A 26,627-nucleotide genomic window follows, 5' to 3' on the forward strand; every position below is an offset into this window, starting at 1 on the left:
GCTTATCTTAAGTGATCAAAAAGAAAAGGAGTACTTGTGGCACCTTAGAGACTAACAAATTTATTAGAGCATAAGCTTTCGTGAGCTACAGCTCACTTTATCGGATGCATCCGCTGAAGTGAGCTGTAGCTCACGAAAGCTTATGCTCTAATAAATTTGTTAGTCTCTAAGGTGCCACAAGTACTCCTTTTCTTTTTGCGAATACAGACTAACACGGCTGCTACTCTGAAACCTTAAGTGATCACTCTCCTTACAGTGTGTATGATAAACCCATTGTTTCATGTTCTCTGTGTGTGTGTATATAAATCTCTCCTCTGTTTTTTCCACCAAATGCATCCGATGAAGTGAGCTGTAGCTCATGAAAGCTTATGCTCTAACAAATTTGTTAGTCTCTAAGGTGCCACAAGTACTCCTTTTCTTTTTGCGAATACAGACTAACACGGCTGCTACTCTGAATCCCAGAACCGGTGCTTGAGCTAGATCTTTTGGAAAGATACCCCATCTCAGTTTAAAGACTCCAAGTGAGGGAGGAATCTACCATTTCCCTGGGTGAGTTGCTCTGGCCTCTCAAACAGAGCAGTGATTCTGGGCACTGTACATTCACACGACTCTCACTCCCTCCCCCAACGTGCTTACAATCTCAGGGTATGAGCTGAGATAACAAGGGCACATGCCCAAGAAAGGGGGTGCCTGGGCTGACAGACTTGATCAGTGTAGTAAGCCGCCCAGCTGCTCCCTTGCCCAGTTTTTTGCAGGCATCACAGCCAAGGGGGACTCAAAGGAGGACAAAGTATAAGGGCATTGCCGGTTTTTACAGGGCACTCCTCCCCCAAAGGGATGGATCCCTGCTTCTTTCTTGGGGGGGCCTCTAGATGCTACTGTAAGCTTTCTCCTGCTATCCCACAGGTGTGCAGGCTGATTGGCTAGCAGGTGCATGCAGGGGGCAGATAGGCACTTCAAATGCATCCGATGAAGTGAGCGGTAGCTCACGAAAGCTTATGCTCTAATAAATGTGTTAGTCTCTAAGGTGCCACAAGTCCTCCTTTTCTTTTTACCGGACCCACAGGCACGCACACCTTGCTTCTACCAACCTGCCCCCATTGCAATCACAGGAGCCTAAAAGGCGGTGGGGGGGGGGGTGAGTGTGAGAGAGACCTGGTCTCTGGGGGAGGCGAAGGCCTGACACAAAACCTCCAGAGGGCAGCGTTGTATCCTCTGCCTCCCCTTTTCAGGCCACTGTTGCTTTAAGCTGCCCCCGGAGAGAGACCCCAGCTAGCCCGTGCTGTAGCCAGTGTGGCGGCCAGGCGAGGCAGGAGGAGGCTATTGCGGAACCCGTCGATCCTGCCTCTCTCGCTGGTTTCACGACCTAGTGCTCTGACGTTTTATGGGCTTGTCTTTTTTGCGGTGGCTTTGGCACGGAGGGAGGGGGGGGGGGCTGTGTTTTGTTTTGTTTTTTGTTTTTTTTTGTTTTTTTTCTTTTGCTTCCCTTCCCCTCCATCACTCGTGCCCCTCTCCTGGTCCCCCCCCCCCCCCGGCTAGCCCTGCCCGCTGCTCGCCCAGACTCACGCACCGACAGCCCAGCTCAGGAAACAGAAGCAGTTGTCAAGGGGGGGAGACAAGCGAGCCCGTAGCCGCATCCCCAGCAAGGCAGGCCCGCCTCTCCTGCAAAGACGCGCGGCGCCTCGGAGAGGAAGGGGAGCCGCTCGCAGAGGAGGGGAAGCTGATCAGAAATAAGGAAGAAGTGGAAGGGGCCGTCGCTGCAAGGCATCATGTGGATCTGTTGGTGAAAGGGGTGGGGGAACAACACCCCCCCCCCTCTTCTTTCCCACCCCAGCCCCTCCGGCATTTAGAGGGGGCTCGGTCGGCAGCTTTGGCCGGAGAGTGCAAAAATTAATAATCTCTTAAGGTATTTTAAAAAAAAAAAAAGAAAGGAAGGAAGGAAAGGAGAAGAGAGAAGATTGCCTGGCAAGATGGCCGACCTGGAAGCGGTGCTAGCGGATGTGAGCTACTTGATGGCTATGGAGAAAAGCAAATCCACCCCTGCAGCCCGGGCCAGCAAGAAGATCCTGTTACCTGAGCCCAGGTGAGCTAGGGGCAGGTGTGGGGCAGCCGGCTGCGCCTTGCTGGCCCCTTGGTTGGAAATGGACCTTCCTCCCCCAGCTCCCTGCAAGGTGTCTTGACTCCCAAGCGCAGAGTGGGCGCCCCGGGCAAGGAGGGGGTCAGCAAAGCGGCGTGGTTCCGTGAGTGTGTGTTGGGGGGAGCTGTGCGTTACTGGGGGAGGCTGGGCACACTCTGCCCTGGCCAGGTTGTCTCTTCCTGATTGTTTCCCCCCACCCCCCCGCAGCCTGGCTACTTTCCCATCATTCTGGTTTCTTCCTGGCTCCTGTGTCTTGCTCTCCAATACCAGGGAGATGGGAGAGGAGGGGCTGAGTTGACCTCCCCACCCCCTTTAAAACCCAGAGACCTTTCCCCACACCACCCCCTCCTCCTTTGTATCTGTCAGTTCCCGGTACCAGGGTTGTGATCTCCCTGCGCTTGGGAGGCTCTGAAGAACAGCCCCTTTGTGCCCAACATGATCCTGGCAAATCAGATGCACTGTACCTGCCATAGGCTGATCTGCACAGCTGGCTACATGCAGGCATGCATCAGACACAACCGTGCAGTAGGGCTGCACTAGCGCCTGTCTAATGGTTGGGAGACGCAGGCAACGGGGTTTGAGATGCAATCCATGCTAAAGATCATCTGTGCCCAGCACCATACTTCCAACCCCATGTGCAATATCCATGCTTTTTAACGAGCTAGTGGCACTGAACATGTGCCTGGGGGCCAGGGCAGCTTGTGGCACAAGAGACATGTACGATAGCATGTGTGGCACCTTTTTTGGCCTTGGCTAATGCTGGGCATCAACCAGGCTTCAGGGGGAATGGGGTAGAGAAAGTCATTGAAATGCAGCTGGCTCTGGGGTGGGAGGGGGGAGCTGCAGAGCGAAGGGCTGACCCCCTCTCCTATTGCATCCATGCCCCTATGAGGTCTGCAGTGCCTACGGTGGACAGATAGGGACACTGGGGTGTCCGAGGGGGTCATGTCAGAACTGGGCTAGGGCTTAGTGTATCTAGTTGGGAAGGGAGCAGGGTTGGGTAGGGGGGATGGATGAGTAAGGAGGTGGGTGGATGGATGGGGGCAGAATCTGCCCTGCTGGGGCTGCTATCCTGCTCTCATGGGCTGTTGATAGCACAGCCCCCTGCCCTAGCACAAAGCTGGACCCATGGAGGCCTCCATCCCCACTAATCCTTGCTCTTGAACCCCATCCCTTCCAGAAAAGAGCCTGGCCTTATGGAGGGCCAGGGTTGCAGGGTGAGGGAGAGGGGAGCTCAGAGTCAGGGCTCCTCACTGAGATATTCCCCCCGGCCACCCAGAGCAGAGGCTGTTGGCTCCAGCCTCCAGCTCGTCTCAGGCCCACAGTGCAATGGCAGACAAGGCGCAGGCTGGGTGGGTATGACTTGGCTTGAAGTGACACCTGTGAGTGGAGGGGAAGCCGGGGCAGCACGGGGCCCGGTACTGCCTGGCAGTCGCACAGGCCCAGGTCACTGGCATGAGGCAGAGGGTTTCCACCCTCGTGAGCGCATGTGTGAGAGCATCCCATGGCTTGAGGGGAGCAGGCCCTAGGGCCAGCCAAGCTCCAGTCCCCTGTTTCCAGCTTCTCCACAGGGGCAGGTAGGGAGACCCTTTTTAGCTAGGAGTCCCTAGAAGCACCGGGGGCTGCCTGGACTCCAGATTTCTCTGTGCTGGGCCCATGGAGGGCAATGGCTGGATGGGGCCCCCTGCCCTGCTCCCTGGAGCCAGGCCTGTCTGACCCCAGACCTCTACTTAGCTGCAGATTCCCCCACCCCAACTATGCTGCTCCCCGTCACTGTGTGAGAGTAGGGTAGGCCTTGTGGGGACTGGACCTATGTGCTGGGGTGCAGCGGGGGCAGGGAGGGACCAGGCCTGTGTCCTGGGGTGCAGTGGGGTTGGGGAGGGGCTAGGCCTGTGTGCTGGGGGGCATGGGGAGCAGAGGCATTTTCCGTAGCTGTGATAAGATGTCTGGGATGGTAGCCTAGGGCCCCCCCTGTCCTGGAGAGGGGAGAGGGTTTACAGCTGGGCCTTACCCAGTTGCCCCCTCTGGGGAGGGCTGTGGGCAGAGACTGCTGCTGAGTCTTGGCGCCGCAGGGAGCTGGCTCCCTGCATTGCCCTACCCCTACGTGGCCCGTGAGATGGCCATCCTAGCGCTGCGTAGTGCCCTTGCTGTGGGGGATGGACCTGGACGGGTGTTGGGGGCTGACCATCTTTGTGCATGGGGGAGCTTTAAGGGGTGGGGTGGGGAATGGATCTCTGGGGAAGATGTAGTGTGGGGGGGGGGCGGCGTGTCTCCTGTGTGGAGGTGACCTTGGGTTTGTAAAGTGGATGGGAGGCTGGATTAGGGGCTAGGGGCCCCTCTCCCTTTGATCCCCACAATGCCCTCTGTGTTTTCCCTGGGAGCCTCTGGTGGCTCACACCTGGGCCAGCCCATCCCTCCTTCCCCCACATCCCACCAGCAAGGCCTGTGGGAAAGGCACTGCCAGCTGCTGCCTCAGGCCAGGACCCTGAGGGGATGGCACAGGGGGCCAGGGACTAGTAGGGGCATGAGGGGCAGGGCCTGCTGTGGGGGAGGTGCTGGGGTTGGGGTCTGAAGGAAGGGGCATGATAGGTCCCCGCCATGCCGATCTAGCTGTGACCCCATGGGGTCAGGAACTTGATTGAGAGGGACATGCTGCCTTATGTCCGATCTGACTGTGGTTTGGAGAAGGGGGTGCAGGGGCTTCTGTGTGACTCACACACACACACACATCTACATATGCTCAGGCACCCTACCCTGCTCCCCCACCCCTGTTGGGTTCGGACTTACACTGGCCACAGAGGTGCCAGGTGGGAAGTTGGAGGGGGGGCGCGAAGAGTCAAGCCTCCTGCCCCCCAGGCACTCCTCCCCCACCATAGAGCCCAACCAGAGGGGTTCCTCTTTTTTGCCTGCCTCTCCAGATTGATTTGGGGATGCTAGAGACTAAAATCCTGGAGCCAGAGCCAATCAGGGAAACAGAACCCTGCGCCGTGCCGGCATTGCCCACAGCAGCCATGGGCATGCAGCAAGGCGCTGCCAGGTGCTTCTGGGTGGAGGTAGCAGGGGGTCGTAGGCTGGGTTGAGGGACATTGACGGAGCTCAGAGAGGAGCCCAGAGCTGGGATAGTAGAGGGGCTGCAAGGTGGGATGGAGGGGCATTGGCAGAGCTGTAGGGGGAGCCCAGGGCTGGGCTAGCCCAGGTCTCTGGGTCGGGATTGAGGGGAGATCTGCCAGGAGATTGGCAATGACTGTGAATGACAGATCAAACCCAGAGCTCCGGCTGCAGGGAGGTATTGAAATATCTTGACAGAGCCAGTCTTTAAGGGTAGGACCGGGGCCAGAACTGAAATGTGGCTCCCAGGGACCCACCACCCCGTCGTACCAAGGCTGAGGCCCTCCTCCATCATCGAGGGAGCCTCTACCCCCTGGCCCATCCTTGGGGAAGGTCCCTCCCTTTTTCCCATTGGCCTGAGAGTTTTTTGTTCCAAGTTTTGGTGAATTCGCCCAAGATCCTGAGACCTGGGAGGCTGGAAAGATGAGGAGTCGAGTCCCCCTGGATGCCCAGTAAAAGGGTGAGGCCAGAGGGCAGAAGTGGAGTTGATTAGGGCTAATCAGTCCTGGAGCCAGGTTACCATTCTCTTTGGTGTCATTGAGAGCAGCCTCAGGGCTGCTCCAGTACCCCACAGGGCCTTGACACCATCTCTGGCCACACCCTCAAAAACCCCACAGGAGCACGTGGGGCAGAGCTGCCTCAGTCCCAGCAGAGACCTCCCCCTCCCAGGCCAAAGGAGCACTTGGCTGCCCCAGCACGAAAGACCTGGCCAGGGCAAGCACCTGGCCCTAGTTCTTTGGCCCATGGTCTGTTAAAGAATTAGAGCACTGCTGCCCTTGGCAGGGCCAGGGGAGGATGGCACCTTCATGGGCAGGGCTTCACTGGCCAGCAGAAAGGCCTGTAGCCATACGGGCATGTCCAGACCAGGGGCCCATCTAGCCTGGTATCCCGCCTCTGACAGTGTTCACGTCTGCTTCATGGGGAGGTGCAAGGAGCCTCCTAGTGGGCAGTTCTGGACCAGAGCTTTCACTTTTATCCCCCTTCCAGTAGCCACTAGGGAGCCCCAACTGCAGCCAGGGCCCTGCTGTGCCAGGCGCTGCACGGACATGTGTTGAGAGAGGCCCTGCTCTGAAGAGCTTAGTCTGCATAGACCTGGCAGACCATGCGAGGGTCATCATCCCCGCTGTACCAATGGGGAATTCAGGCACCAAGAGACGATGGTCACATGGAGTGTCCGCCGCAGAGCCAGGAATAGAATCCCAGCCCACCCTACTGTAACCTCTAGACCCCAGTCCCCTCCCAGAGCTGGGAGAGAACCCAGGAGTCCTGGCTCCCAGACCCCCCCTGCTTTACCCACTAGACCCCACACCCTTCCCAGAGCTGGGAGAGAACCCAGGATTCCTGGCTCCCAGACCCCCCCTGCTTTACCCACTAGACCCCACACCCTTCCCAGAGCTGGGAGAGAACCCAGGAGTCCTGGCTCAGAGCCCCCCCTGCTCTAATGATGAGACCCCCACACCCTTCCCAGAGAACCCAGGAGTCCTGCACAGCTCAAGTTCTTCTCTTAGCCCTGAACACTGTCAGGCCCTATTTGTACAGATCCCAGAGGAGGATGTTGCAAACCCCCATCCCTCCCTGTGGGTGGGAATGGAGGCGGCAGCCTCTCTCCATCTCCCCATTATCCACCAGACTTGACTTTCCTGCTGGTCTGAGATGTTCCTTGTGCCACAAGGCCTGGTGTCTTCCTGCTCAGGTCTGCTGGGTGTCAGCTGCTGTCTTGCAATGACGTTCATGCCCCTTGGGGAGCTGCCCATGGATACACTGGGCAGGTGGGATGTTCCCTAGGTTGAGATTTTGGCAGCCTGGTCAAGCATCGTAGAAGCACCAGCTGGATCCCGGTGGGGCTAAAGGACTTGGGTGGGGCTTTAAGACTTCAGGGCAGAGCTGCTGAGCCCCACAGGACTCCAGCCACTCTGACTGCCCCATGACAGAGGTCTCTGGCCCAAGCCCTGCAGGGACCGGCTGGACTGAAGGACATTACACAGCCTGCAGGCCTGGCTTGGCTGGGCTGGTTCAACTCGTGTTGAACTCAAGGAGCCCGGCTGGATTCAGTGGCCATGCCACTGAAAGAGGGAGCAGCTCAGATGTTAAGCTGGGGGGCAGGAGACCTGCTTTCAATTCCTTCCTCCTCCCTGTGTGACCTTGGGCACATCACTCAGCCACTCTGTGCTTCAGTGTCCCCATCTGGAACATGAGGCTACGAGCACTTCCCTCCCTCCCAGGGCCATTGGGAGGCTAAATCCATTAAAGATCACGAGGCTCTTGCCTGGAGCAGCGTAGGGGCCAAATGAGTCTGAGACAGATGGAAAACGATGGAGTTACATTGGAGACCTGGACCCAGTTCTGGCACCGCTCAAAAACAAACCATGATCGTTTCACAAACATAAATTGTTGTGCAAAAGTCAACGTGGCTTCTGTAAAAGGAGATCATGTCTTACTAATCTATTAGAGTTCTTTGAGGGGGTCAACAAACATGTGGACAAGGGGGATCTAGTGGACATAGTGTACTTAGATTTCCAGAAAGGCTTTGACAAGGTCCCTCACCAAAGGCTCTTATGTAAATTAAGTTGTCATGTGATAAGAGGGAAGATCCTTTCATGTACTGAGAACTGGTTAAAAGACAGGGAACAAAGGGTAGGAATAAATGGTAAATTTTCAGAATGGAGAGGGGTAACTAGTGGTGTTCCCCAAGGATCAGTCCTAGGACCAATCCTATTCAACTTATTCATAAATGATCTAGAGATGGGTAAACAGTGAGGTGGCAAAGTTTGCTAAACTGCTCAAGATAGTTAAGACCAAAGCAGATTGTGAAGAATGTCAAAAAGATCTCACAAAACTAAGTGATTGGGCAACAAAATGGCAAATGAAATTTAATGTGGATAAATGTAAAGTAATGAACATTGGAAAAAATAACTCCAACTATACATACAATATGATGGGGGCTAATTTAGCTATAACTAATCAGGAGAAAGATCTTGGAGTCAGTGTGGATAGTTCTCTGAAGACGTACACACAGTGTGCAGCAGTAGTCAAAAAAGCAAACGGGATGTTAAGAATCATTAAAAAAGGGATCGAGAATAAGATGGAGAATATCTTATTGCCCTTATATAAATCCATGGTACGCCCACATCTTGAATACTGCGTACAGATGTGTTCCCCTCATCTCAAAAAAGATATACTAGAAAAGGTTCAAGAAAGAGCAACTAAAATGATTAGGGGTTTGGAACGGGTCCCATATGAGGAGATTAAAGAGGCGAGGACTTTTCAGCTTGGAAAAGAGGAGACTAAGGAGGGATATGATAGAGGTATATAAAATCATGAGTGGTGTGGAGAAAGTGAATAAGGAAAAGTTATGTATGTGTTCCCAGAATATAAGAACTAGGGGCCACCAAATGAAATTAATGGGCAGCAGGTTTAAAACAAATAAAAGGAAGTTCTTCACTGTGGAGGTTGTGAAGGCTAGGACTATAACAGGGTTTAACCTCCATGAATTTACCCAGTTCTTTTTTAAGTCCATTAGTGGCTATTAGCCAGGATAGGTAAGGAATGGTGTCCCTAGCCTCTGTTTGTCAGAGGGTGGAGATGGATGGCAGGAGAGAGATCACTTGATCATTACCAGTTAGGTTCACTCCCTCTGGGGCACCTGGCATTGGCCTCTGTCGGCAGACAGGATACTGGGCTGGATGGACCTTTGGTCTGACCCAGTATGGCCGTTCTTATGATGTGGCCAGTTCATGTGTCAGCGTCAAGAGGCAGCAGGGGCTAGTGAGTGGGGCTGGGTGACCTTGGGCCAGTCCCTTCCTGTCTCTGTGATTCAGTTTCTGTTCCTGGCCTTTGTCCTATGTAGCTGGATTGGGAGATTCGAAGGGTAGAGTCTATTTCTTACAAGTGTGTACTGTGTCCGGTACGATGGGGCGCTGATCTCAACTGAGGCCTTTGGATGGCTACCTAATGGATGTGCTAGTGAGTGACTAATGCTCCCCCATGGCTGTTGTTTAAACAAACAAACAAACAAACAAACAAGGAAATTCCCACCCAAAAAACTTGGTGAAGCTGCAGCTGGAGGCAGCTACTGAAGGGAGGGAAGGGTCTTAAAGGGAGCTGGAATTTAACAAACTAATAAATATTGGAAAGTCAAGGAAGGTTCTGTTCAGGGGAAAAAGCATATATTAAAATTCACAATATGGGAAAGCCTGGGGCTCCGGCGGGGAGATGCCTGTTCAGACACCCCCAGGCGTATAGATGCAGAATCCAAATGGGCCAGGTGGTTTATACTCGGGGAGGGAACAGGAGTGAGGGGTGGGTATCTCAATTAACTCCTCGTGTGCTGTGTGTCTCACCAGCATCCGCAGCGTCATGCAGAAATACCTGGAGGACCGGGGCGAAGTGACCTTTAACAAGATCTTTTCTCAGAAGATTGGTAAGTGGAGGGAGTGGGGGTGAAGTGCAGCAGAGGATGCCCAGACACACATGCAGATACACCTATGCGCATCCCCCTCCCCCCAGGCCCTTGGCATGACTGTGTGTCTGGGAGGGTTGGGATTGAGGGACAACAGCAGAGCTGTGGGAGGGAGCCCAGCGCTGGGCTAATAGGGGGCTGCGGGTCGGGACTGAGGGGCACCAGTAAAGCTGTGGGGGCTCTGTGCTCACCCCTGTCTTCAGGGCTGGCTCTGCTCCTCACTGAACAGCTCCAGCCCTGGGGGAGGCAAGAGACCAGCTGTGAACATGGGTGGAGGGTACTGAAGCACAAAAGGAAATTCTCCTTCCTCTTTGTGTGGCTTGGGCAGTTCCCATCCCCCCGCCTCCTCCCCACCGCCCAGGCCCAGATCCCTCTCCCGGGTCTCTGGCTGGGGCAGGGGACATGGACTGGAACAGGGAGGTGCTCCAGTTGGGGGAGAATCCCAGGGTGGGGGGTTGGAGGGAAGGGTCAGGTGGTGACCCCAATCAGGTGGTGAGTTGGGAGAAGGGTGGGTTTGGGATCAGGGGGCGGGGGAGGGTTTGCTGGGTGGGTAGAGGTGTGTGGCAGGGGTGGGGGTGGGGGGAGTGTCATGTTTTGGTGGGGGATGGGAGGAGGCAGGGGTTCCCCAGTGGGTTTGGAGTTTGGGTTGGGGGTTGGCTGGACGTTAGGAATCCAGAGCCCTCCCAGTCACTTGGGCCTTCCTGGGAGTGGAGGGTACCTGGTGGATTGGGGTCTCTCAGGTGGTGGTGTCAGGATTGGGAGAGGGGAGGAGTCCCCGGTGGGCTGGGTTTGGGACCGGGATTGGAGTCAGGGGCTGGGGTCTCTGGTGGGTGGGGATCCCTGGGGGAAGGTCAGAGATGAGGATTGCCAGGGGGCTTGGAGGTAGGGGCTTCTAAGGGGCTGGGGGCCCCCAGTGGTCTCTGCCTGGGCCCTCTGACTAGCGCGGTAGGACACTTCCCCTTTCTGGCATTGGTAGCTAACGGCCTCCAGCAGGAAGCCCCTGTCACTTCCTCCCCCGCCCACGCTGGCGTTTGTGGTTTCCGTGCCAATACGCCCCGTTTTCCCCTGCCTCCTCCCCCGCGCTCCCCTGCCTGCTCCACACCACCTGGCCTCTTGCCCAACTAACCCTGTCAACTGCAGCCTATCCAGCAGGGTGGGAGCTGGTAGCACCTGGAGCCGTTTAACCGCAGGGCCCCCGGGGGTAGGATGGAGCCATCCGGAGAGCCTCGTGGCCCAGCCTGGCTCTGGGGAGAGGCCTGCTGCTACTGTCCCATTGTGGGAATCAGCTTCTCTGGTGGTGACTACAGTAGGGGTGCTGGGCAGAAATAGCCCACTGTTGCTACCACTGGTATAGACAGGAGCTGGGTTTGAGGGAGTCAGGAGGGATTGCATGACTCAGGGGTGCAGGGAATGGGACATGGGGCCTTTGCCCTCTAGAGGGCGCTGGCTACTATCCAGCCCCAGGAGGTTAGGGGTTGGGTTCAGGGCTTTGGGGCCCTGACTCTCTCCCTGTTTCCCAGGGTACCTGCTGTTCCGGGATTTCTGCCTGAATCAGGTGGAGGAGGCGAAGCCGCTGGTGGAGTTCTATGAAGAGGTGAGGCCCTGGGGGGGCTGACCCCCATGCCATCGTAGACACACCGGGGTTTCTCTATCCCCACCCAGCAGGAAGAGGGAGGGGTAAATTCCCACCCTGTGGCTGCTGGAAGGCTCCCCTGCCCTCTGGGGTGTTGGGGGCTCACAGCCATGGCTTTGCAGCCTGCCCCATGGTGACACTGTGCCCCCTGTCCCCCAGATTAAGAAATATGAGAAGCTGGACTCGGAGGAGGATCGAGCTGCCAAGAGCCGCCAGATTTTCGACCAGTACATCATGAAGGAGCTGCTGTCCTGCTCCCATGTGAGTGTGCCACCCCAGAGGGGGGCCAGAAACCACCGCAGACCTTGCACTGGGGGGTCCTGAAAAACCACCACAGACATTGCCTGGGGGGACTCCAGAAACCACCACAGACCCTGCCCAGGGGGACCCCAGAAATCTCCAGAAACCTCACTCAGATGGAACCCTGAAACTATCACACCCCTTGCCTCAGAAGGGACCCCCAAGATCTCCAGGAGCTCTGCCTCATGGGTGACCCTGAAGCAGTCACAGACCCTGCCCCAGATAAGAACCCTACACTGCTCCCCCAGCCCTCCCATCCTGGCCTGAGAGTTGGATTTCTCCTTGTTCACGCAGTTCAGAGTCTCCCCTGGTGCCCCAGCCCTGCCCTGTAGGCTACCGTGGGATGGGGGTAGGGATAACCTAGACCCAGACCCACCCTGACCACCTGAGAAGGGGTGCGAGGGCCACACAGGCTTTCATTGCTCCACTGCTTTCCCCACAGCCCTTCTCCAAGAGCGCCACAGAGCACGTACAGAGCCGGCTCAGCAAGAAGCAGGTGCCACCAGACCTATTCCAGGTGTGTCCCTGCCCCCCACCTTCTCCCTACCAACCCCACGGGGTCAGCCCCACGGGCCCCTCTAGGCCTGGATCCCCCCTGCAGTGCCGGACCAGCCCTGTGGGCCCCTCTAGACCCGGATCCCCCCTGTGGTGCCGGACCAGCCCCACGGGCCCCTCTAGGCTAGCGTTGCACCAAATCAGTCCCATGAGTCCACCTAGCTCAATATTTCCTCCCCAGCTGCGCCAGATCAGAGCAATGAGCCCCTCTAGCCCGGTCTCCTGCCCCTTCCTGATGCTGTGTGGGAGGAGGTTGCTGTCAGGGAGGGTAAGGGGGGTGGGGCTGCCCTGGTGGCCGGGGGAGGGAGAGATACTAAGAAGCTCTGTCCCTCCCTCAATGCAGGGTGGGTTGGGGTTGACAGTCCCCAAGAGGAGGGTGTCCCATCCCACTCGCCACTGGGGGAGGATGTGGGGAAGGAATTTCCTGGCATGGCCCATCCTACTGGGGGTGGGTGGGGTTCCCTGCTGACCCTCTCTCTTCCCTGCCCTGATCTCCATGTCTCCCCCAGCCATACATTGAGGAGATCTGCCAGAACCTGCATGGAGCCATCTTCCAGAAATTCATCGAGAGGTGAGAGGAGCCACCTGCTGTGGGGACTGGCTGGGGGCCTGGACCTCGGGGGATTTCTGTCGGGAGCTGGAGGTTCTCTTCCTGCAAGGACCTTGGCAGGCGGGGGATGGGGAGGTCTCAGCACAGGGCTAAGGGGGTCTCTCTGATTGCGGGGATGGGCAACCTTTCTTTGCAGGGGTCTCTCTGGGATAGGGTATGGGGTGTCTCTCTGCAGGGCTATGGGGGTCTCTCTGAGTGGTCTTGCTGCAGGGCTTTGGGGGCAGGGGTCTCTGCATGACTGGGGTGATGCAGTCTCTGCAGGCCCATGGGGCGGAGGGGGGTAGTCTCTGTGGGGGCCTCTGTAGTTTTTTTACCTTTTTGTGCTTTATTGTAGCGACAAATTCACCCGCTTCTGCCAGTGGAAGAACGTGGAGCTAAACATCCATGTGAGTGTCTCCCAGGGCATAAGAACATAAGCACTGCTACAGACTAGGGACCAAGTGGCTAGGCAGCAGTTCTGCAGAAAAGGACCTAGGGGTTACAGTGGACAAGAAGCTGGATATGAGTCAACAGTATGCCCTTGTTTTCAAGAAGGCTAATAGCATTTTCGGCTGTATAGGTAGGAGCATTGCCATCAGATCGAGGGACATGATCATTCCCCTCTATTAGGCATTGGTGAGGCCTCATCTGGAGTACTGTTTCCAGTTTTGGGCCCCACACTACAAGAGGGATGGGGAAAAATTGGAAAGAGTCCAGCGGAGGGCAACAAAAATGATTAGGGGACTGGAGTACATGACTTATGAGGAGAGGCTGAGGGAACTGGGATTGTTTAGTCTGCAGAAGAGAAGAATGAGGGGGGATTTGATAGCTGCTTTCAACTACCTGAAAGGGGGTTCCAAAGAGGATGGATCTAGACTGTTCTCAGTGGCAGCAGATGACAGAACAAGGAGTAATGGTCTCAAGTTGCAGTGGGGAAGGTTTAGGTTGGATATTAGGAAAAACTTTTTCATGAGGAGGGTGGTGAAGCCCTGAAATGGGTTACTAGGGAGGTGGTAGAATCTCCTTCCCTAGAGGTTTTTAAGGTCAGGCTTGACAAAGCCCTGGCTGGGATGATTTAGTTGGGGAGTGGTCCTGCTTTGAGCAGGGGGTTGGACTAGATGACCTCCTGAGGTCCCTTCCAACCCTGATATTCCATGATAAAAACGGCCACACTGTGTCAGACCAATGGTCCATCTAGCTCAGTATCATGTCTGTAGACAGTGGCCTGTGTCAGGTGCTTCAGAGAAAATGAACAGAACAGGGCAATTATCCAGTGAGCTATCCTCTGTCATCCAGTCCCAGCTTCTGGCAAACAGAGGTTTAGGGACACCCAGAGCAGAGAGTTGTGTCCCCGACCATCTTGGCTAATAACCACTGATGAACCTTTACTGTTGGCTGTCACAACATCCCCTGGCTAAGAGTTCGACATGCTGACTGTGCGTTGTGTAAAGCACTTCCTTATCTTTGTTTTAAACCTGCTGCCTAGTAATTTCACTGGGTGACCACGGGTTCTTGTGTTATATAAAGGGGTAAATAACGCTTCCTTACTCGCTTTCTCCACACCAATCGTTATTTAATAGGCCACCAGCATCTCCCCCTAGTCGTCTCTTTTCTAAACTGAACAGTTCCAGTCATTTTAATCTCTCCTCATACGGAAGCTGTTCCAGACCCCTCATCATTTTTGTTGCCCTTCTCTGAACTTTTTCCAGTTCTAACATACAATTTTTGGATTGGGGCAACCAGAACTGCATGCATTATTCAAAGTGTGGGCACACCATGCTTTTATAGAGTGGCAGGTTCTATCTGTGGGGAGCCTGGCCTGGGCAAGGAACGGGGCTGTAGTCCATCTTGGGGAACTTGGCCTGGAAGGGTTGACGGTCTGTATTTGGGGGGTAGACTTGCCTGGAACTGCATCCCATTTCCATGTGCCCCTTGCCCGGCACAGCGACCCCCTATTGCCCCTACCCCACCTCGCAGCTCCCTATGGAGCCCCGGGGTCCCAACCTAACCCCACTGTGACCGAATCATCCCACCTCCTGGAGCTATGCTCATTGTGGGGGAGACTGGGGGGGCAGTAGCTGTGGGCAAGGGGCCTCCTCAGCCCTGTCTCACAGCGAGCTGGGGCTCCCTGGCTCATATTGCGCAAGCCTCAAAATTCACATGCAGGTTGAGATCCAAGCCCCTCCCCCCCTTGCCCCTCCAGGGTTTAGAGGGAGCATGGCACAGAGAGGAGTTTTCCCCTCAATTCTACAATGAACATGCTTGCAGCGGTGGGAATGGCCAGGGAATAGGTGCTGTTGTTCCAATGAATGGTTGTCATTGTGCTGTGTGCTGTGCATATATGCACACACAGAGAAAAGTTGGGCCTGCCCCCCACACCTCCAGAACATACAGTCCAGACATAGGATGGATTATTCTCCCTGCTTTGTATCTGTGGAAACCGAGGCACAAATGGGGCCGGGGGGCGGGGGGAGTGACTTCCTCCACATCACCCAGGGAGTCAGTGGCAGAGCTGGGAACTGAATCGAGGAGTTCTAAATCTGAGGCCTTAACGCCAAGCCCAGCCTCTTGCTCCCTGCCTAGGCGTGGTGTGATCTGAGAGCCCACACTGCGCTGTGCGATGTGCCATGAGTTTGCAGCAGTACAATACAATTAATGTCTGGATTTCTCCCCACCCTCACCTGCTCTCCTGTTGCCGTGGGCCCAGCTGACCATGAACGACTTCAGCGTGCACCGGATCATTGGCCGCGGCGGCTTCGGAGAGGTGTATGGTTGCCGGAAAGCGGACACGGGCAAAATGTAAGTAGCCAACACCGGGGGTGGGGCCCCCGGGGAGATGAACTATGAGGGATATTATAGCCAGGAGATGGAGGGATATCTGCTGGGATTCTCCCGGGGGGTGGGGTATTATAGCTGGAAGGTGGAGGGATATCTGCTGGGAATCCGGGGGTGGGGGAGTGTGTGTGTATTATAGCTGGGAGGTGGGGGGATATCTGCTGGGGGCCGGGGGGGGGGTAATTATAGTCGGGAGGTGGAGGGATATCTGCTTGGGGTTGGGAGTGGATATTATAGTCGGGAGGTGGAGGAATATCTGTTGGGTTTCGGAGTAGGGTATATCTGCTGGGATGGGGGGTGCTGGAGCTGAGAAACACCTGTGAGAGCAAGGGAGAGGAGTTGTGGTCCACGGGTGCAAGGGAGGATAGGATACCCGTGGTGCTGGTGTTGCCCTGGCCATGGCAAGCAGAGGGATACCTTCAATGAGGAGGAGGGTACTGTGGAAGTAGGAGAGATGAAAGGATACTTGTCATTACAAAGGATACTGAGGTGAAGGAATATGCTGTGGGAGTGGAGGGTTATCAGCAGGGATTATTTTCTCTCTTGGGGCAGGTATGCCATGAAATGTCTGGACAAGAAGCGCATTAAGATGAAGCAGGGGGAGACGCTGGCCCTAAATGAGCGCATCATGCTGTCTCTCGTCAGCACCGGGGTGAGGACAGCTCTCCACACGCCATGCACTGCAGCCATGGCCAGCCTCACCACAGGGCATACAAGGGGTGGGGGTACGTCAGAACAGGGCAAGCTTGATCTAAGGTAAAGGGGGGGCCTGTGTCTGAGGACAGCAGTGGAGGCGGTTAGCACTGGGGAGGGCAGGAGTGGGGGGTGCAGGCAAGGGGTGGGGAGCACATGGGGTGGGGACAGGGAGCTTGAGGGGGCAACATGTAAGGGGTGGGAGCAAACAGAGAGGATTGAAGAGGGGTGGGGACAGCATGTGGGGTAATGTGGAGGTTGGTGGGGGGCAGCATACAGGGAAGCATGCAGTGGGGTGGAGGCAGCACGTGGGGCAGTGTGGAGGGAGGGGGAATCTGTGGGAGGGCAGTGCAAGGGGGAATGTAGAGGGCAGCGTGTGGGGGAGAAGGGGAGCCTGCAGTGGCACAGTTTGTGGGGTTCCCTTGATTGGTGGGTGACCCATCTCGATCTCTTGCCCCAGGACTGCCCCTTCATTGTGTGTATGTCCTACGCCTTCCATACACCTGACAAACTCAGCTTCATCCTGGACCTGATGAACGGTGAGAACCCCCTGCTATCCTTGGATACGCCAGCCCCCACACTGCACACCCCTTACAATTAATAATACACCCTATCTCAAGCTAGGCACCACTGTCCGGTGCTGCACATGCTTAGTGAGATAGTGCCTGCCCCAAAAAGCTTGCTGACCACACAGGCAAAGAGTGGGAGGGGAACCGGGGCACGGAGTGGGGATGTGATTTGCCCAAGGAACCAGTGATAGGGCTGGGGATTGAACCCAGGAGTTCTAGCGCCCAGCCTAGTGTTCTAGCCACTAGGCCACATTGCCACCCTGTGCATGGCCCACGCTGTCTTTCCTGTGGGGCAGGGTCTTGTGTTGACCAGGATATCGGCTGTCTCTCGTGCAGGGGGCGACTTGCATTACCACCTCTCTCAGCACGGGGTCTTTTCCGAGGCTGAGATGCGCTTCTACGCTGCCGAGATCATCCTGGGCCTGGAGCACATGCACAACCGCTTTGTGGTGTACCGGGACCTCAAGGTAGCCCCACCCCCTCCCACCACGGAGGGGTGTCTCCCACCCTCCCACATCAGGACCTCAAGGTAATCCCATCCCCTCCTGGAGCCCTGCCCCATCCCACCATGGGTGTCCCCTCTTCCCACACTGGGATCTCAAGGTAACCCCTCCTCTTCCTCCCACCATGGGTGTCCATCCTCCCACACCGGGACCTCAGTGTCACGCTGGCTGGAGTGGTTCACGACCTCAGGGCAGAGACCCGTGGGGGTGGCGGTGTTCTATAATTATGTTTCACCAACCCCATAAACAACTGTGAACTCCTAAATCACTATGCCAGTCTTACCATGGAGTCACAGCCAGTCACCTTGGGCATGCCAGTCTATGTTGCCACCAGGCCAGCTGGACTTAGTGATGATTCATTGCTATACACCAAAGCTCACAAAACATTCAGGTTGCTTCTAGTCCCGAGAGATCAGACACTTCCCCCAAGTCAATCTGTACCTCAGATCTCACACCAAAGACAACGCCTGTAGCCAGTCCTATAGTAAACGAACTAAAGATATATTAACTAGGAAAAAGAAATGAGCAAGTTACTTATAGATTAAAGCTGGCAAACATGTATATACCAATGAGTTGCAGTTCCAAAAGCTGACAGAGATGTGGTAATCTGTCAGCTCTGAATGTCTTTTAGGGCTAACCCAGGTTGACCCTGGGGATCTCTGCTTCTGTTTCCTGGCTCCAATCCTGTGAGAGGCCAAACAGCAAAGAGATCAAAAATTTTCATGTCTGCTATCTTTATTTTCTTCTTCCAGAATTCAAGCTGATGGGACGAGCCTTTTGCACATAGCCTGTGCAGGGGCAAGTAGCAGTCTTTGTATTGTGATGTCCCACAGTGGGCCATTTAGTTTTGATAGCCCTTCCTGATGGGCAAGAGGTAATGCCTTTCATAGAGATTTAGCATTTTGCACTAGGCAAAGTTTTGTTCTTGTCTGGTGAGTGACATAGTTCAGAGCAAACATTTTAGAGCTCTATAGCAAACACTTAAGTTTCACCTAACAACGTGGGATACCGACATTATAAGTAGGGTTAATACATGTAGTAATGTACAAGCATTTCATGAAATCTAAATACCTTGCTGTAAGTCCGACACACATCCGACCCATACTGACACACAGGTGAGCTGGACAGGTTTCCAGCAATGAATATGTCTATGCTCGGCTGAGGCCTAAAGCCTTGGCAAAAGCTGGCACCTGTTTTGCCAACATCACACCCTCCTCCTCCTCCTCCTCCCCCCTCCACACCTGGACCTTAAGGTAAACCCACCCCTTCCACCATGGGGTTCCGCCATGCCAGGGCCTCAGGGTAACCCTGTCTACTCCCTCCTGGGGTTTCCACCTGCTCAGCCCCCTTGGGGGGTGGTGCTTGGAGATCTTGGGATGAGAGCAGAGCCCCCATTCCAGGACCCCACCTCCATGGTTAGTAAAGTTAAGGGGAGAAGGGCAGGAGTGAGGGACTGGCTTTGCCCCACTCCCACCTGCTGGCTTCCCTCCCATTCGCAGAGCATTTCAGATGCTGCACTTCCCCTCCATCCCCACCCTGGGTCTCTCCGTCCCATCACCCCGGCTCATGGGGCTGCTCTCCTCTCTCCGCAGCCAGCAAATATCCTGCTGGACGAGTTCGGTCACGTCAGGATCTCGGACCTGGGACTGGCCTGTGATTTCTCAAAGAAGAAGCCTCATGCCAGTGTGTGAGTGTCCAGGAGCTCCCTTCATAGTCAGTGCCCCACCCTGCTCCCTACGAGTGCCCCCGTCTGGGAGAGGCTGGGGCTGGAGTAGCCAGGAGCTCCGCCCACAGCCAGTGACCCCACTCGGCTCACCATAGCGCCCCCTGCTGGGAGAGGCTGGGTGTGTAGTGGTTCTGTGATGGCTCTTTGGCGCTCCCTACAGGGAGAGTGGGGCACTGCAGCTCCTGTGCTGGCCATGGCTCTGTTGTACTCTGACCCCCTTCTCTGTCTGTCTATCTCTCTCTCCCTCCACATGCCCCACAGTGGCACGCATGGGTACATGGCGCCGGAGGTGCTGCAGAAGGGTGTGGCTTATGACAGCAGCGCAGACTGGTTCTCCCTGGGCTGTATGCTCTTCAAGTTGCTGAGGGGGTGAGTGAGTGAGCAAGCAAGCTCAGGGGAGGGAGGGGGCGCATGTGGGACAGAGGCACCCGTGGGGCAGGGGTATGGCATGGGCAGTATCTAACCACCTTCTCCCCTCCCATCATAGGCACAGCCCCTTCCGGCAGCACAAGACCAAGGACAAGCACGAGATCGACCGCATGACCCTGACCATGGTGAGTGGGGGGCTCTCCGGCGGGGGGATCAGGCGCAGACAGGATCTCTGCCCTCCTCAGGGCTGCGCGGAGAGGGGTCCCGACCCATCTGTTGGTCCAGTCCGGGAACAGCCCTGCTTTTCAGCTCTGAGCCCATTGTACCTGCCGCCCGTCCCGCTGGTCCTCAGCCAGGGCCCTGCCTAGCCCAGCCATACACACCCCACTCCATGGACCCGAGTCTGGCCCGCCCTTCAGCCCCTGAGCAGAGTGGAGCTCTAGTGTGGCTGTGTGGATGAGACTGCCCCTGCAGGCTGGGATTGTGTGTGTGTATGTACTTGTGTACACAGCTGACCCTGGCTGGCTGGGTTTGTAACTGCAGTGTCCCTCCAGCCCCAGAAAGGGTCTGCCTAGCTCCCAGGGCTGGGGATTAGCCCCTCCCCATAAAATAATCCTCTCCCCACCCCCACAGCCTGTAGAGTTGCCCGACTCCTTCTCGCCTCAACTGTGCTCCCTGCTGGAAGGGCTGCTCCAGAGAGACGTCAACCGGAGGCTGGGCTGCATGGGGCATGGGTGAGTCTGTGACTGGGAAACAGGGGGGTTATGCCACATCCTGGGGTGGCACTGGGACCCAGCAAGCATGTGGCAGGAGCCAGCCCAGGAAGGATGAGTGCAATGGGCTACCATCCCCCAGCTGGAAGAGATCCATCCCTCAGCCTGAGTGGTGCTGTTTGCATAGGACCTACAGAAATACAGCCACTGTGTTATTAGAACAGGTAGCTCTGGAGTTCCGCTTGCTGGTGTGGCAGCACCATCTATCTCTGCCTCTACCCCCATGCTCCAGTCCTGTCCCTGCTAGAATTGGACCCCTTGGCTCCAGCATAGGTTGTTGCATCCTTTGCCCCTCATGTGGAGGGCCAGAGGGACCCTAAGGCCAGCTCTGCTGATCCACCCCTCCCCTGGTCTTCCTCCCCAGGGCACAAGAGGTGAAGGAGGATCCCTTCTTCCAGAGCCTGGATTGGCAGATGGTTTTCCTGCAGAAGGTAAGTGGGGTGGGTAGGGAGAGTGGCTGGGTAGGGAGAGGGACAGGGGTATGTGGCGGGTGCTGCTGTCCTGTCCCCCCAGAGTCTCTAACGCCTCCCCTGACCCCGCAGTACCCACCGCCCCTGATCCCGCCACGTGGGGAGGTGAACGCGGCTGACGCCTTCGACATCGGATCTTTCGATGAAGAGGACACAAAAGGGATCAAGGTACCAGAGGGACCTCATGGGGGTTAGCACTGCTCCCCCGGCTGGAAAGCGCAGGGCTGAGCCATGCAGGCTCCTTCCCCTCCCTGGTGCAGGCTCCCATCCCTTCTCCCAGCACAAGCCCTGAGTTTGAGCATTCCCAGTGCAATGCGCAGAGACCCTGGTCATTAGGGCTTAATGGGGCTCAGCTCCAACCGTAGCATAGGTGTACACTGGGGCTGGGGTCCCTCATGGCTCAGAGCCAGCTGCTGCCATTGGAGGGCGCCCCTAGTGTGGCTTGGGGGCTGCAGGACACCCAGCTGCCCCTGTGGGAATTCTGACACCGTAGGCAACAGAGGGAGGAGGCCCTGAGTGGGGTTATGGCATCACACAGTCCTAGCAGCATGGGGAGTAGATCTCAGCTTAGGGGGATGGATCTGTGGGGGTGTCTCTGAGTGGGGGGGAAGGGAGGGGTGGGTCTCACTCCCCCACCCCCATCACCCCCGCCAGGGTGTCTCTGAGCGGTTGAGTAGGAAGCAGGGGTGGGTCTTGGTATGGGGGGTGTCTGGGAGTGGGTAGGAGGCATGGGTCACAGCCTGGAGGTGTGGAGGGGTGTGTGTGTGTGTAGCGGGGGTGTTTCTGAGTAAGGGGAAGGGGAGGAGGGGTGGGGTTCAGCCTGTGGGTGTCTGAGCTGGGAGAGGTTGGCTAAGCAGTGGGGGGGGTGGAGCATGTTGGAGGATCTCGGGGAGGAGGGGACAGGGCTGAGGCTGGAGTCGCTTGGGGTTGGCAGCATGAACTGGCTGGTGCTGGGATGGAGCTAGGAGGGGCCGCAGGGGAGCATATCTGAGTTTTCCCCATCTGAGTTTTCTCTAAGCTGTGTGGCTGCCTATTAAGCCCCATGCAGGGGCTCAGGGCTGTGGTGGGGAGAGATGCCTCTCCCCAGCATGGACCTGCCCTGGACTTCCTGAGGCTGGGGGAGAGGCGCCCGGCCCCAATCCAGCCCCGGTACGGACCTGCTGCGGCCGGGGGAGAGGTGCCTCTCCCTCCACAGCCCAGATGCTGCTGCGGGGAGAGAGAGCTGAGGGGAGTCCTCTCTCCCCGCTGTAGCCACCGGGCAGCTTGCACCCCAAACCCCTCATCCCTGGCCCCACCCTAGAGCCTGCACCCCCAGCCGGAGCCCTCACCTTTCCACACTCCAACCCTCTGCCCCAGCCCTGGCCCCTCACCTGTCCCCCCCACCTGCACCCCAATCCTCTGATCCAACCTCACCACATGAGTTTTGTTATGTGCACCAATGTTCATTCTGCACATGCGTGGGAAAAATTAGAGGGGGAACACTGCCCCCCACCCAGCCCTTTACTCTCTCTGGAGCCCCAGTTCCAACTGTGGAGGGAGAGGAGGCCCCTTCACCTTCCCACCAGCCTCCCACCACCCAGCCCTTCCCCCAGAGAGCTTGATGCCAGGAGAGGGTGTGGGGGATACCCAGCCACCGGGTTGGGGGAGCCCCCAGCTGCCCACCCACCTGCTGTCTTTCTGTCCGTTCCCAGCTGTTGGATAGCGACCAGGAGCTGTACCGCAACTTCCCGCTTACCATCTCGGAGCGCTGGCAGCAGGAGGTGACGGAGACCGTCTTCGACGCTGTCAATGCTGAGACTGACAAGCTGGAGGCCCGCAAGAAGGCCAAGAACAAGCAGCTGGGCCACGAGGAGGGTGAGTGGGGGGAGCCCCCTCCCCACGGTGCCCCCTGCTGGGAGATGCCTACTATGGCCAGCCCCCCCTCCCCACGGTGACCTTGTTGGGAGATCCATCCTCCACCATGGGCTCCCCTGCTCACTACAGTGTCCTCTGCTGGGAGCTTTCCCACATGGCCAGCCCCACTCACCATCGCTCCCCACCTTCCCTATAGCCAACCCCCCTCCCTACAGTGTGCCTCACTGGAGGAGGCTGAGGCTGGAATAGGCGGAAGTGCCCCCAAAGCCAGCATTCCTGCCCTGCTCTCTACAGTGCCCCCTGCAAGCACTTCTCTGTGTGTTGATGGCTGGCTGGTGCTGCAATCTGACTCTCTCTGTCTCTCCCCGGCACAGACTACGCCCTGGGCAAGGACTGCATCATGCACGGCTACATGTCTAAGATGGGCAACCCCTTCCTGACACCATGGCAACGGCGATACTTCTACCTGTTCCCCAACCGGCTGGAGTGGCGAGGGGAGGGCGAGTCCCCGGTAGGGAGCTGAGGGCAGGGCCTGGTGCTTTGGGGAGGGGGATGAGCCATGGTCTCTCTCTGACCCCCTGCGCTCTGTCCTCTGCAGCAATCCCTGCTCACCATGGAGGAGATCCAATCCGTGGAGGACACTCAGATCAAGGAGCGCAAATGCATCCTCCTCAAGACTCGGGAGCACAGGCAGCTCATCCTGCAGTGTGATGTGAGTGTGCCCCAGCACCTCTCTCCCTGCCACTGGCACCCTCTACTGCACCAGGGCTACACGATGTGTCTGCTCCGCCCCCGCCCCCCCCCCCCGTTGTCTGCTCCCTAGGGCTGCTCCTTCCACGTCTTGAGCTCCCCGGGTAATAATGCATCCTGTCTGTGACCTCTGACTCCTCCGTGTTGCTCCCATGGCTAACCCCACCCCTGACTGTGACCCCTGACCCCTCCGTGGTGCCCCCGGCCATCGCCTCTGACCCCTCCATGGTGCTCCCGTGGCTAACCCCACCCCTGACCCCTCCGTGGTGCCCCCGGCCATCGCCTCTGACCCTTCCATGGTGCTCCTGTGGCTGACCCCACCCTGTCACCCGGCACAGAGCGACCCTGAGCTGGTGCAGTGGAAGAAGGAGCTGCGCGACGCCTACCACGAGGCCCAGCAGCTGCTGCAGCGGGTGCCCAAGATGAAGAACAAGCCGCGCTCGCCCATCGTGGAGCTCAGCAAGGTGCCGCTGCTGCAGCGCTCCAGTGCCAATGGCCTCTGACCCCTGCGCCCCCCTTTCTCCCCCGGCTTTAATTTATTGGGTTGGATTTTACTCGCACCCCCAGCGGAACCGTAACTGTTAATTTGCTGATCCTTGTGACTCCCGCCCTGCTCCCTGCTGGAGGGGGTGGGGCATCCGGAGGGGGTGGGGCAGACTCCACCCTCTCCCTATTTGGGGATGGATCCTGCATTCTGGATCCATTTCTCCCCTCCTTCCCATCTCAGTTCATGGGGCAGGGACCATGCTGGCCCTGCCTCCAGCAGGACAGGGGATGCGGGGATCACAGGGAGGAACTTCCTCTTTGGCACTTAACGTCCTCCATTCTCTCTCCATTATCAAATCATTGCTGGTGCTGGAGAGCTCTGTGGGGGGGGGGCGGGCATGGCCCAGATCCCTGGCACACTGGAGGGCTCTGTCAGCTGGGGGGTTATGGCCCAGGGTATGCCCTTCCCAGCCCGTAGAATGCAGTGAGCATTGGCGAGTAGGGGACAGACCTTGCCTCCAGCCCCTTCTCCATGGGTTCCCAGCTCTTACTGGAAGGGACTCCAGCCCCAGCAATGCTGTCCCATGGCTGAGGACCTACAGTGCCATTTGAGAGCCTTGGGGCTCAGGATTGGCCAGGGGCCCAAAGGGGTGGGGGCTGCGTGTGGGAGGAGCTTCACTGCCTGGCAGGATCAGGCCGGGAGCGGGGGGGGGGGGGACCACTGATTCCAAGAGAAAGAGTCACATTAGGAATGAACAATGAATTATCTGATGGAGGCAAACACCTTCACCCCCCCCCTTCCCCCAGCAGCCTCTGCCCACGCTGACACCCCCAGCCCTGGGCTCCTGCCCCCACTGTGCCAATGCCCCTCAGTTCTGACCCCACAGCCCCACCCTCCCTGCTATTGCATTGCTGGGATGCCCGCCCTCCAGGATATTTATAGTAAACTGTGCCAAATAGCAAGATGCCAGTCCCTGACCTAGCAGACACGGGCAACTCGTTTCACCCATGAGTGATGCCAAATCCAAACCCAGGTCTGTGCAGGTGGAACTGCCCCCATTGTGCCACGTCTCTGCCCTCCCAAGGAGACGGGCGCTTTTCTGGGCCCTAGCCTTAGGGGCACCTGGGCCTTGTGCCAAAGGAGAAGGAAGAGTTGCCTGATGCCAGTGCTGTCCGGCTGGCTGGGGTGGGGGCTGAGCTTTGCGGGGGGGGGAGTGAGGGTTGTTGCTCAGCTAGCCAGAGGGCCAGTGCCAACGCCAAGTGCTGGGTGTCCGAGTCCGAGGATGGTCAATGTAAATATGTCTGTGCCATGGGGCCCCTGTGCCCAGGGGTGCTGGCCCTGCTGCCCTCTCCCATCCATAGCCCCCTGTATTATAGCTCCAGCCAGACCCCCCCCAACTGCTCTCCTCGCCCCCACTCAGTGTTATAACCCCCCCTTCCCCGGGGCAGGGGGCTCTTGGGGTGACTTAACCCTGGGTCCCTTTCCACCCCCTCCATGGCGGGGAAGGAGAGAGGGCAGGGTATGGGGGGAGCATTTGGCAAGGAGAGTGGGGCTGGGGTCTCCCTTCCCCTGTTCCCTCACATCTCCATGGTCTCCCAGCCCCCAACCGCATGCGAACCTGGCTGTGCTGCATGCGCCCCCCTCCCCCCACCCTGTGTGATGAGTTCTGCCCGTTCTGCCAATGGCTCTTTTTTTCCCCCTTGGGGAGCAATTTCCTTGGGGGGGGGGTTGCCCCTTCCCCCTTGCAGTGTCTGTAAATATTGGTTTCTGGTCCGTCTCTTCTTGGGGTTAATTTTTTGCCAAGTTTTGAATGTGATTTTAATGAGTGGAGAGGAAAAAAAGACAACTGAGTTTTATAATAAAAAAGTGAAAAAATGAGGCTCTGCCTGTGGCGGCTGGTCTGCGGGACGGGCTGGGCTGGGGGTGACTCAGAGCCGGTGCCCCCACCCCTTCTGGGAGCCTCTTAGACAGTGGTCACTTGGGCTCCTGTTCCATGGGGGTGGTACACAATGGGGGACTCAGCTGGGAGACCCTGGGCCTTGGGGGCAGGAAGAGTTGTGGGGAGCTCAGTTGGGGGATCCTGGGCCACAGGGTTGTACATGGATGGGGGTGCATGCTAGTGGATCCTGTGCTTTCAATGCTGAGCTGCAGCTCCCCCAGCTCTGCCAATACATCCTCCCCCTGTCAGTTTCGGTTCCCCTCTGCTGGGCCTTGTGGTTGTATCAAAGCCACCCTCTCAAGGCAGCTGTTTCTAGGCTACAGGAGCAAACCCCTGCTTACCCGAAGTGCACCCTGCTCCCGGTCCTCGCAAAGAGCCCTGCGTTCCTGCTAGGAAGGCTCAAAGCCAGTGGGTCCCAGGGGCAGTCCCTCTGTGCCCAGTATCCCTCCCCCAGCATCCCAGAGCCAGCTCCATCCTGGTTTCCAAACCCCTCAGTGGCTAATGAGCTGGCAGCGAACTGTTGCCATGGCTCATGTCTGGCTGGAATGGGAACTGCAGGGCTGTGTGTCAGAGACCCCATGCTGCTCCCCACCACTGGAGATTCTCCCTGTTCTCCCCAGGCCTGTGTTTGGCTTCAGAAGCTGCTGGGCCCTTGTCCTGCCACCATTCCCTCCTGAGGGATTCGCTTCAAGGCAAACAGTGGCTCCAAGATGCTGAATGGGGGAGGGAGGTTCCAGCTGAGAGGTGGATTTAACCAGCTGTAATAGAACAAGAAAACAGCCAGGCAGCGTTAGCCCCTTCTCCAGTGCTGGCAGTAGACAGGCAGGGCTGGCACTAGGAGGTGCTGTGCTGTGCTGAAGGGAACAGGGTGGGGACTC

At 57.2% G+C, this 26,627-nt stretch overlaps 1 protein-coding gene across 1 annotated transcript; it reads left to right on the top strand.

Moving 5' to 3' along the window:
• Positions 1-1,506: 1,506 nt before the first annotated feature.
• GRK2 (G protein-coupled receptor kinase 2) lies at positions 1,507-24,443 on the top strand. The gene is made up of 21 exons (XM_038406244.2): positions 1,507-2,083; positions 9,589-9,665; positions 11,225-11,298; positions 11,497-11,598; positions 12,080-12,154; positions 12,702-12,763; positions 13,137-13,188; positions 15,489-15,580; positions 16,169-16,268; positions 16,770-16,848; positions 17,215-17,345; positions 18,974-19,068; positions 19,369-19,476; positions 19,595-19,661; positions 20,110-20,210; positions 20,614-20,680; positions 20,792-20,887; positions 22,411-22,573; positions 22,948-23,084; positions 23,172-23,285; positions 23,662-24,443. The coding sequence occupies exons 1-21, from the start codon at positions 1,971-1,973 to the stop codon at positions 23,824-23,826; spliced, it is 2,070 nt and encodes a 689-aa protein (XP_038262172.1). The 5' UTR covers positions 1,507-1,970; the 3' UTR covers positions 23,827-24,443.
• Positions 24,444-26,627: the final 2,184 nt, after the last annotated feature.

This window comes from Dermochelys coriacea, chromosome 6, assembly GCF_009764565.3.
Source record: "Dermochelys coriacea isolate rDerCor1 chromosome 6, rDerCor1.pri.v4, whole genome shotgun sequence".
Classification (NCBI taxonomy): domain Eukaryota; kingdom Metazoa; phylum Chordata; order Testudines; family Dermochelyidae; genus Dermochelys; species Dermochelys coriacea.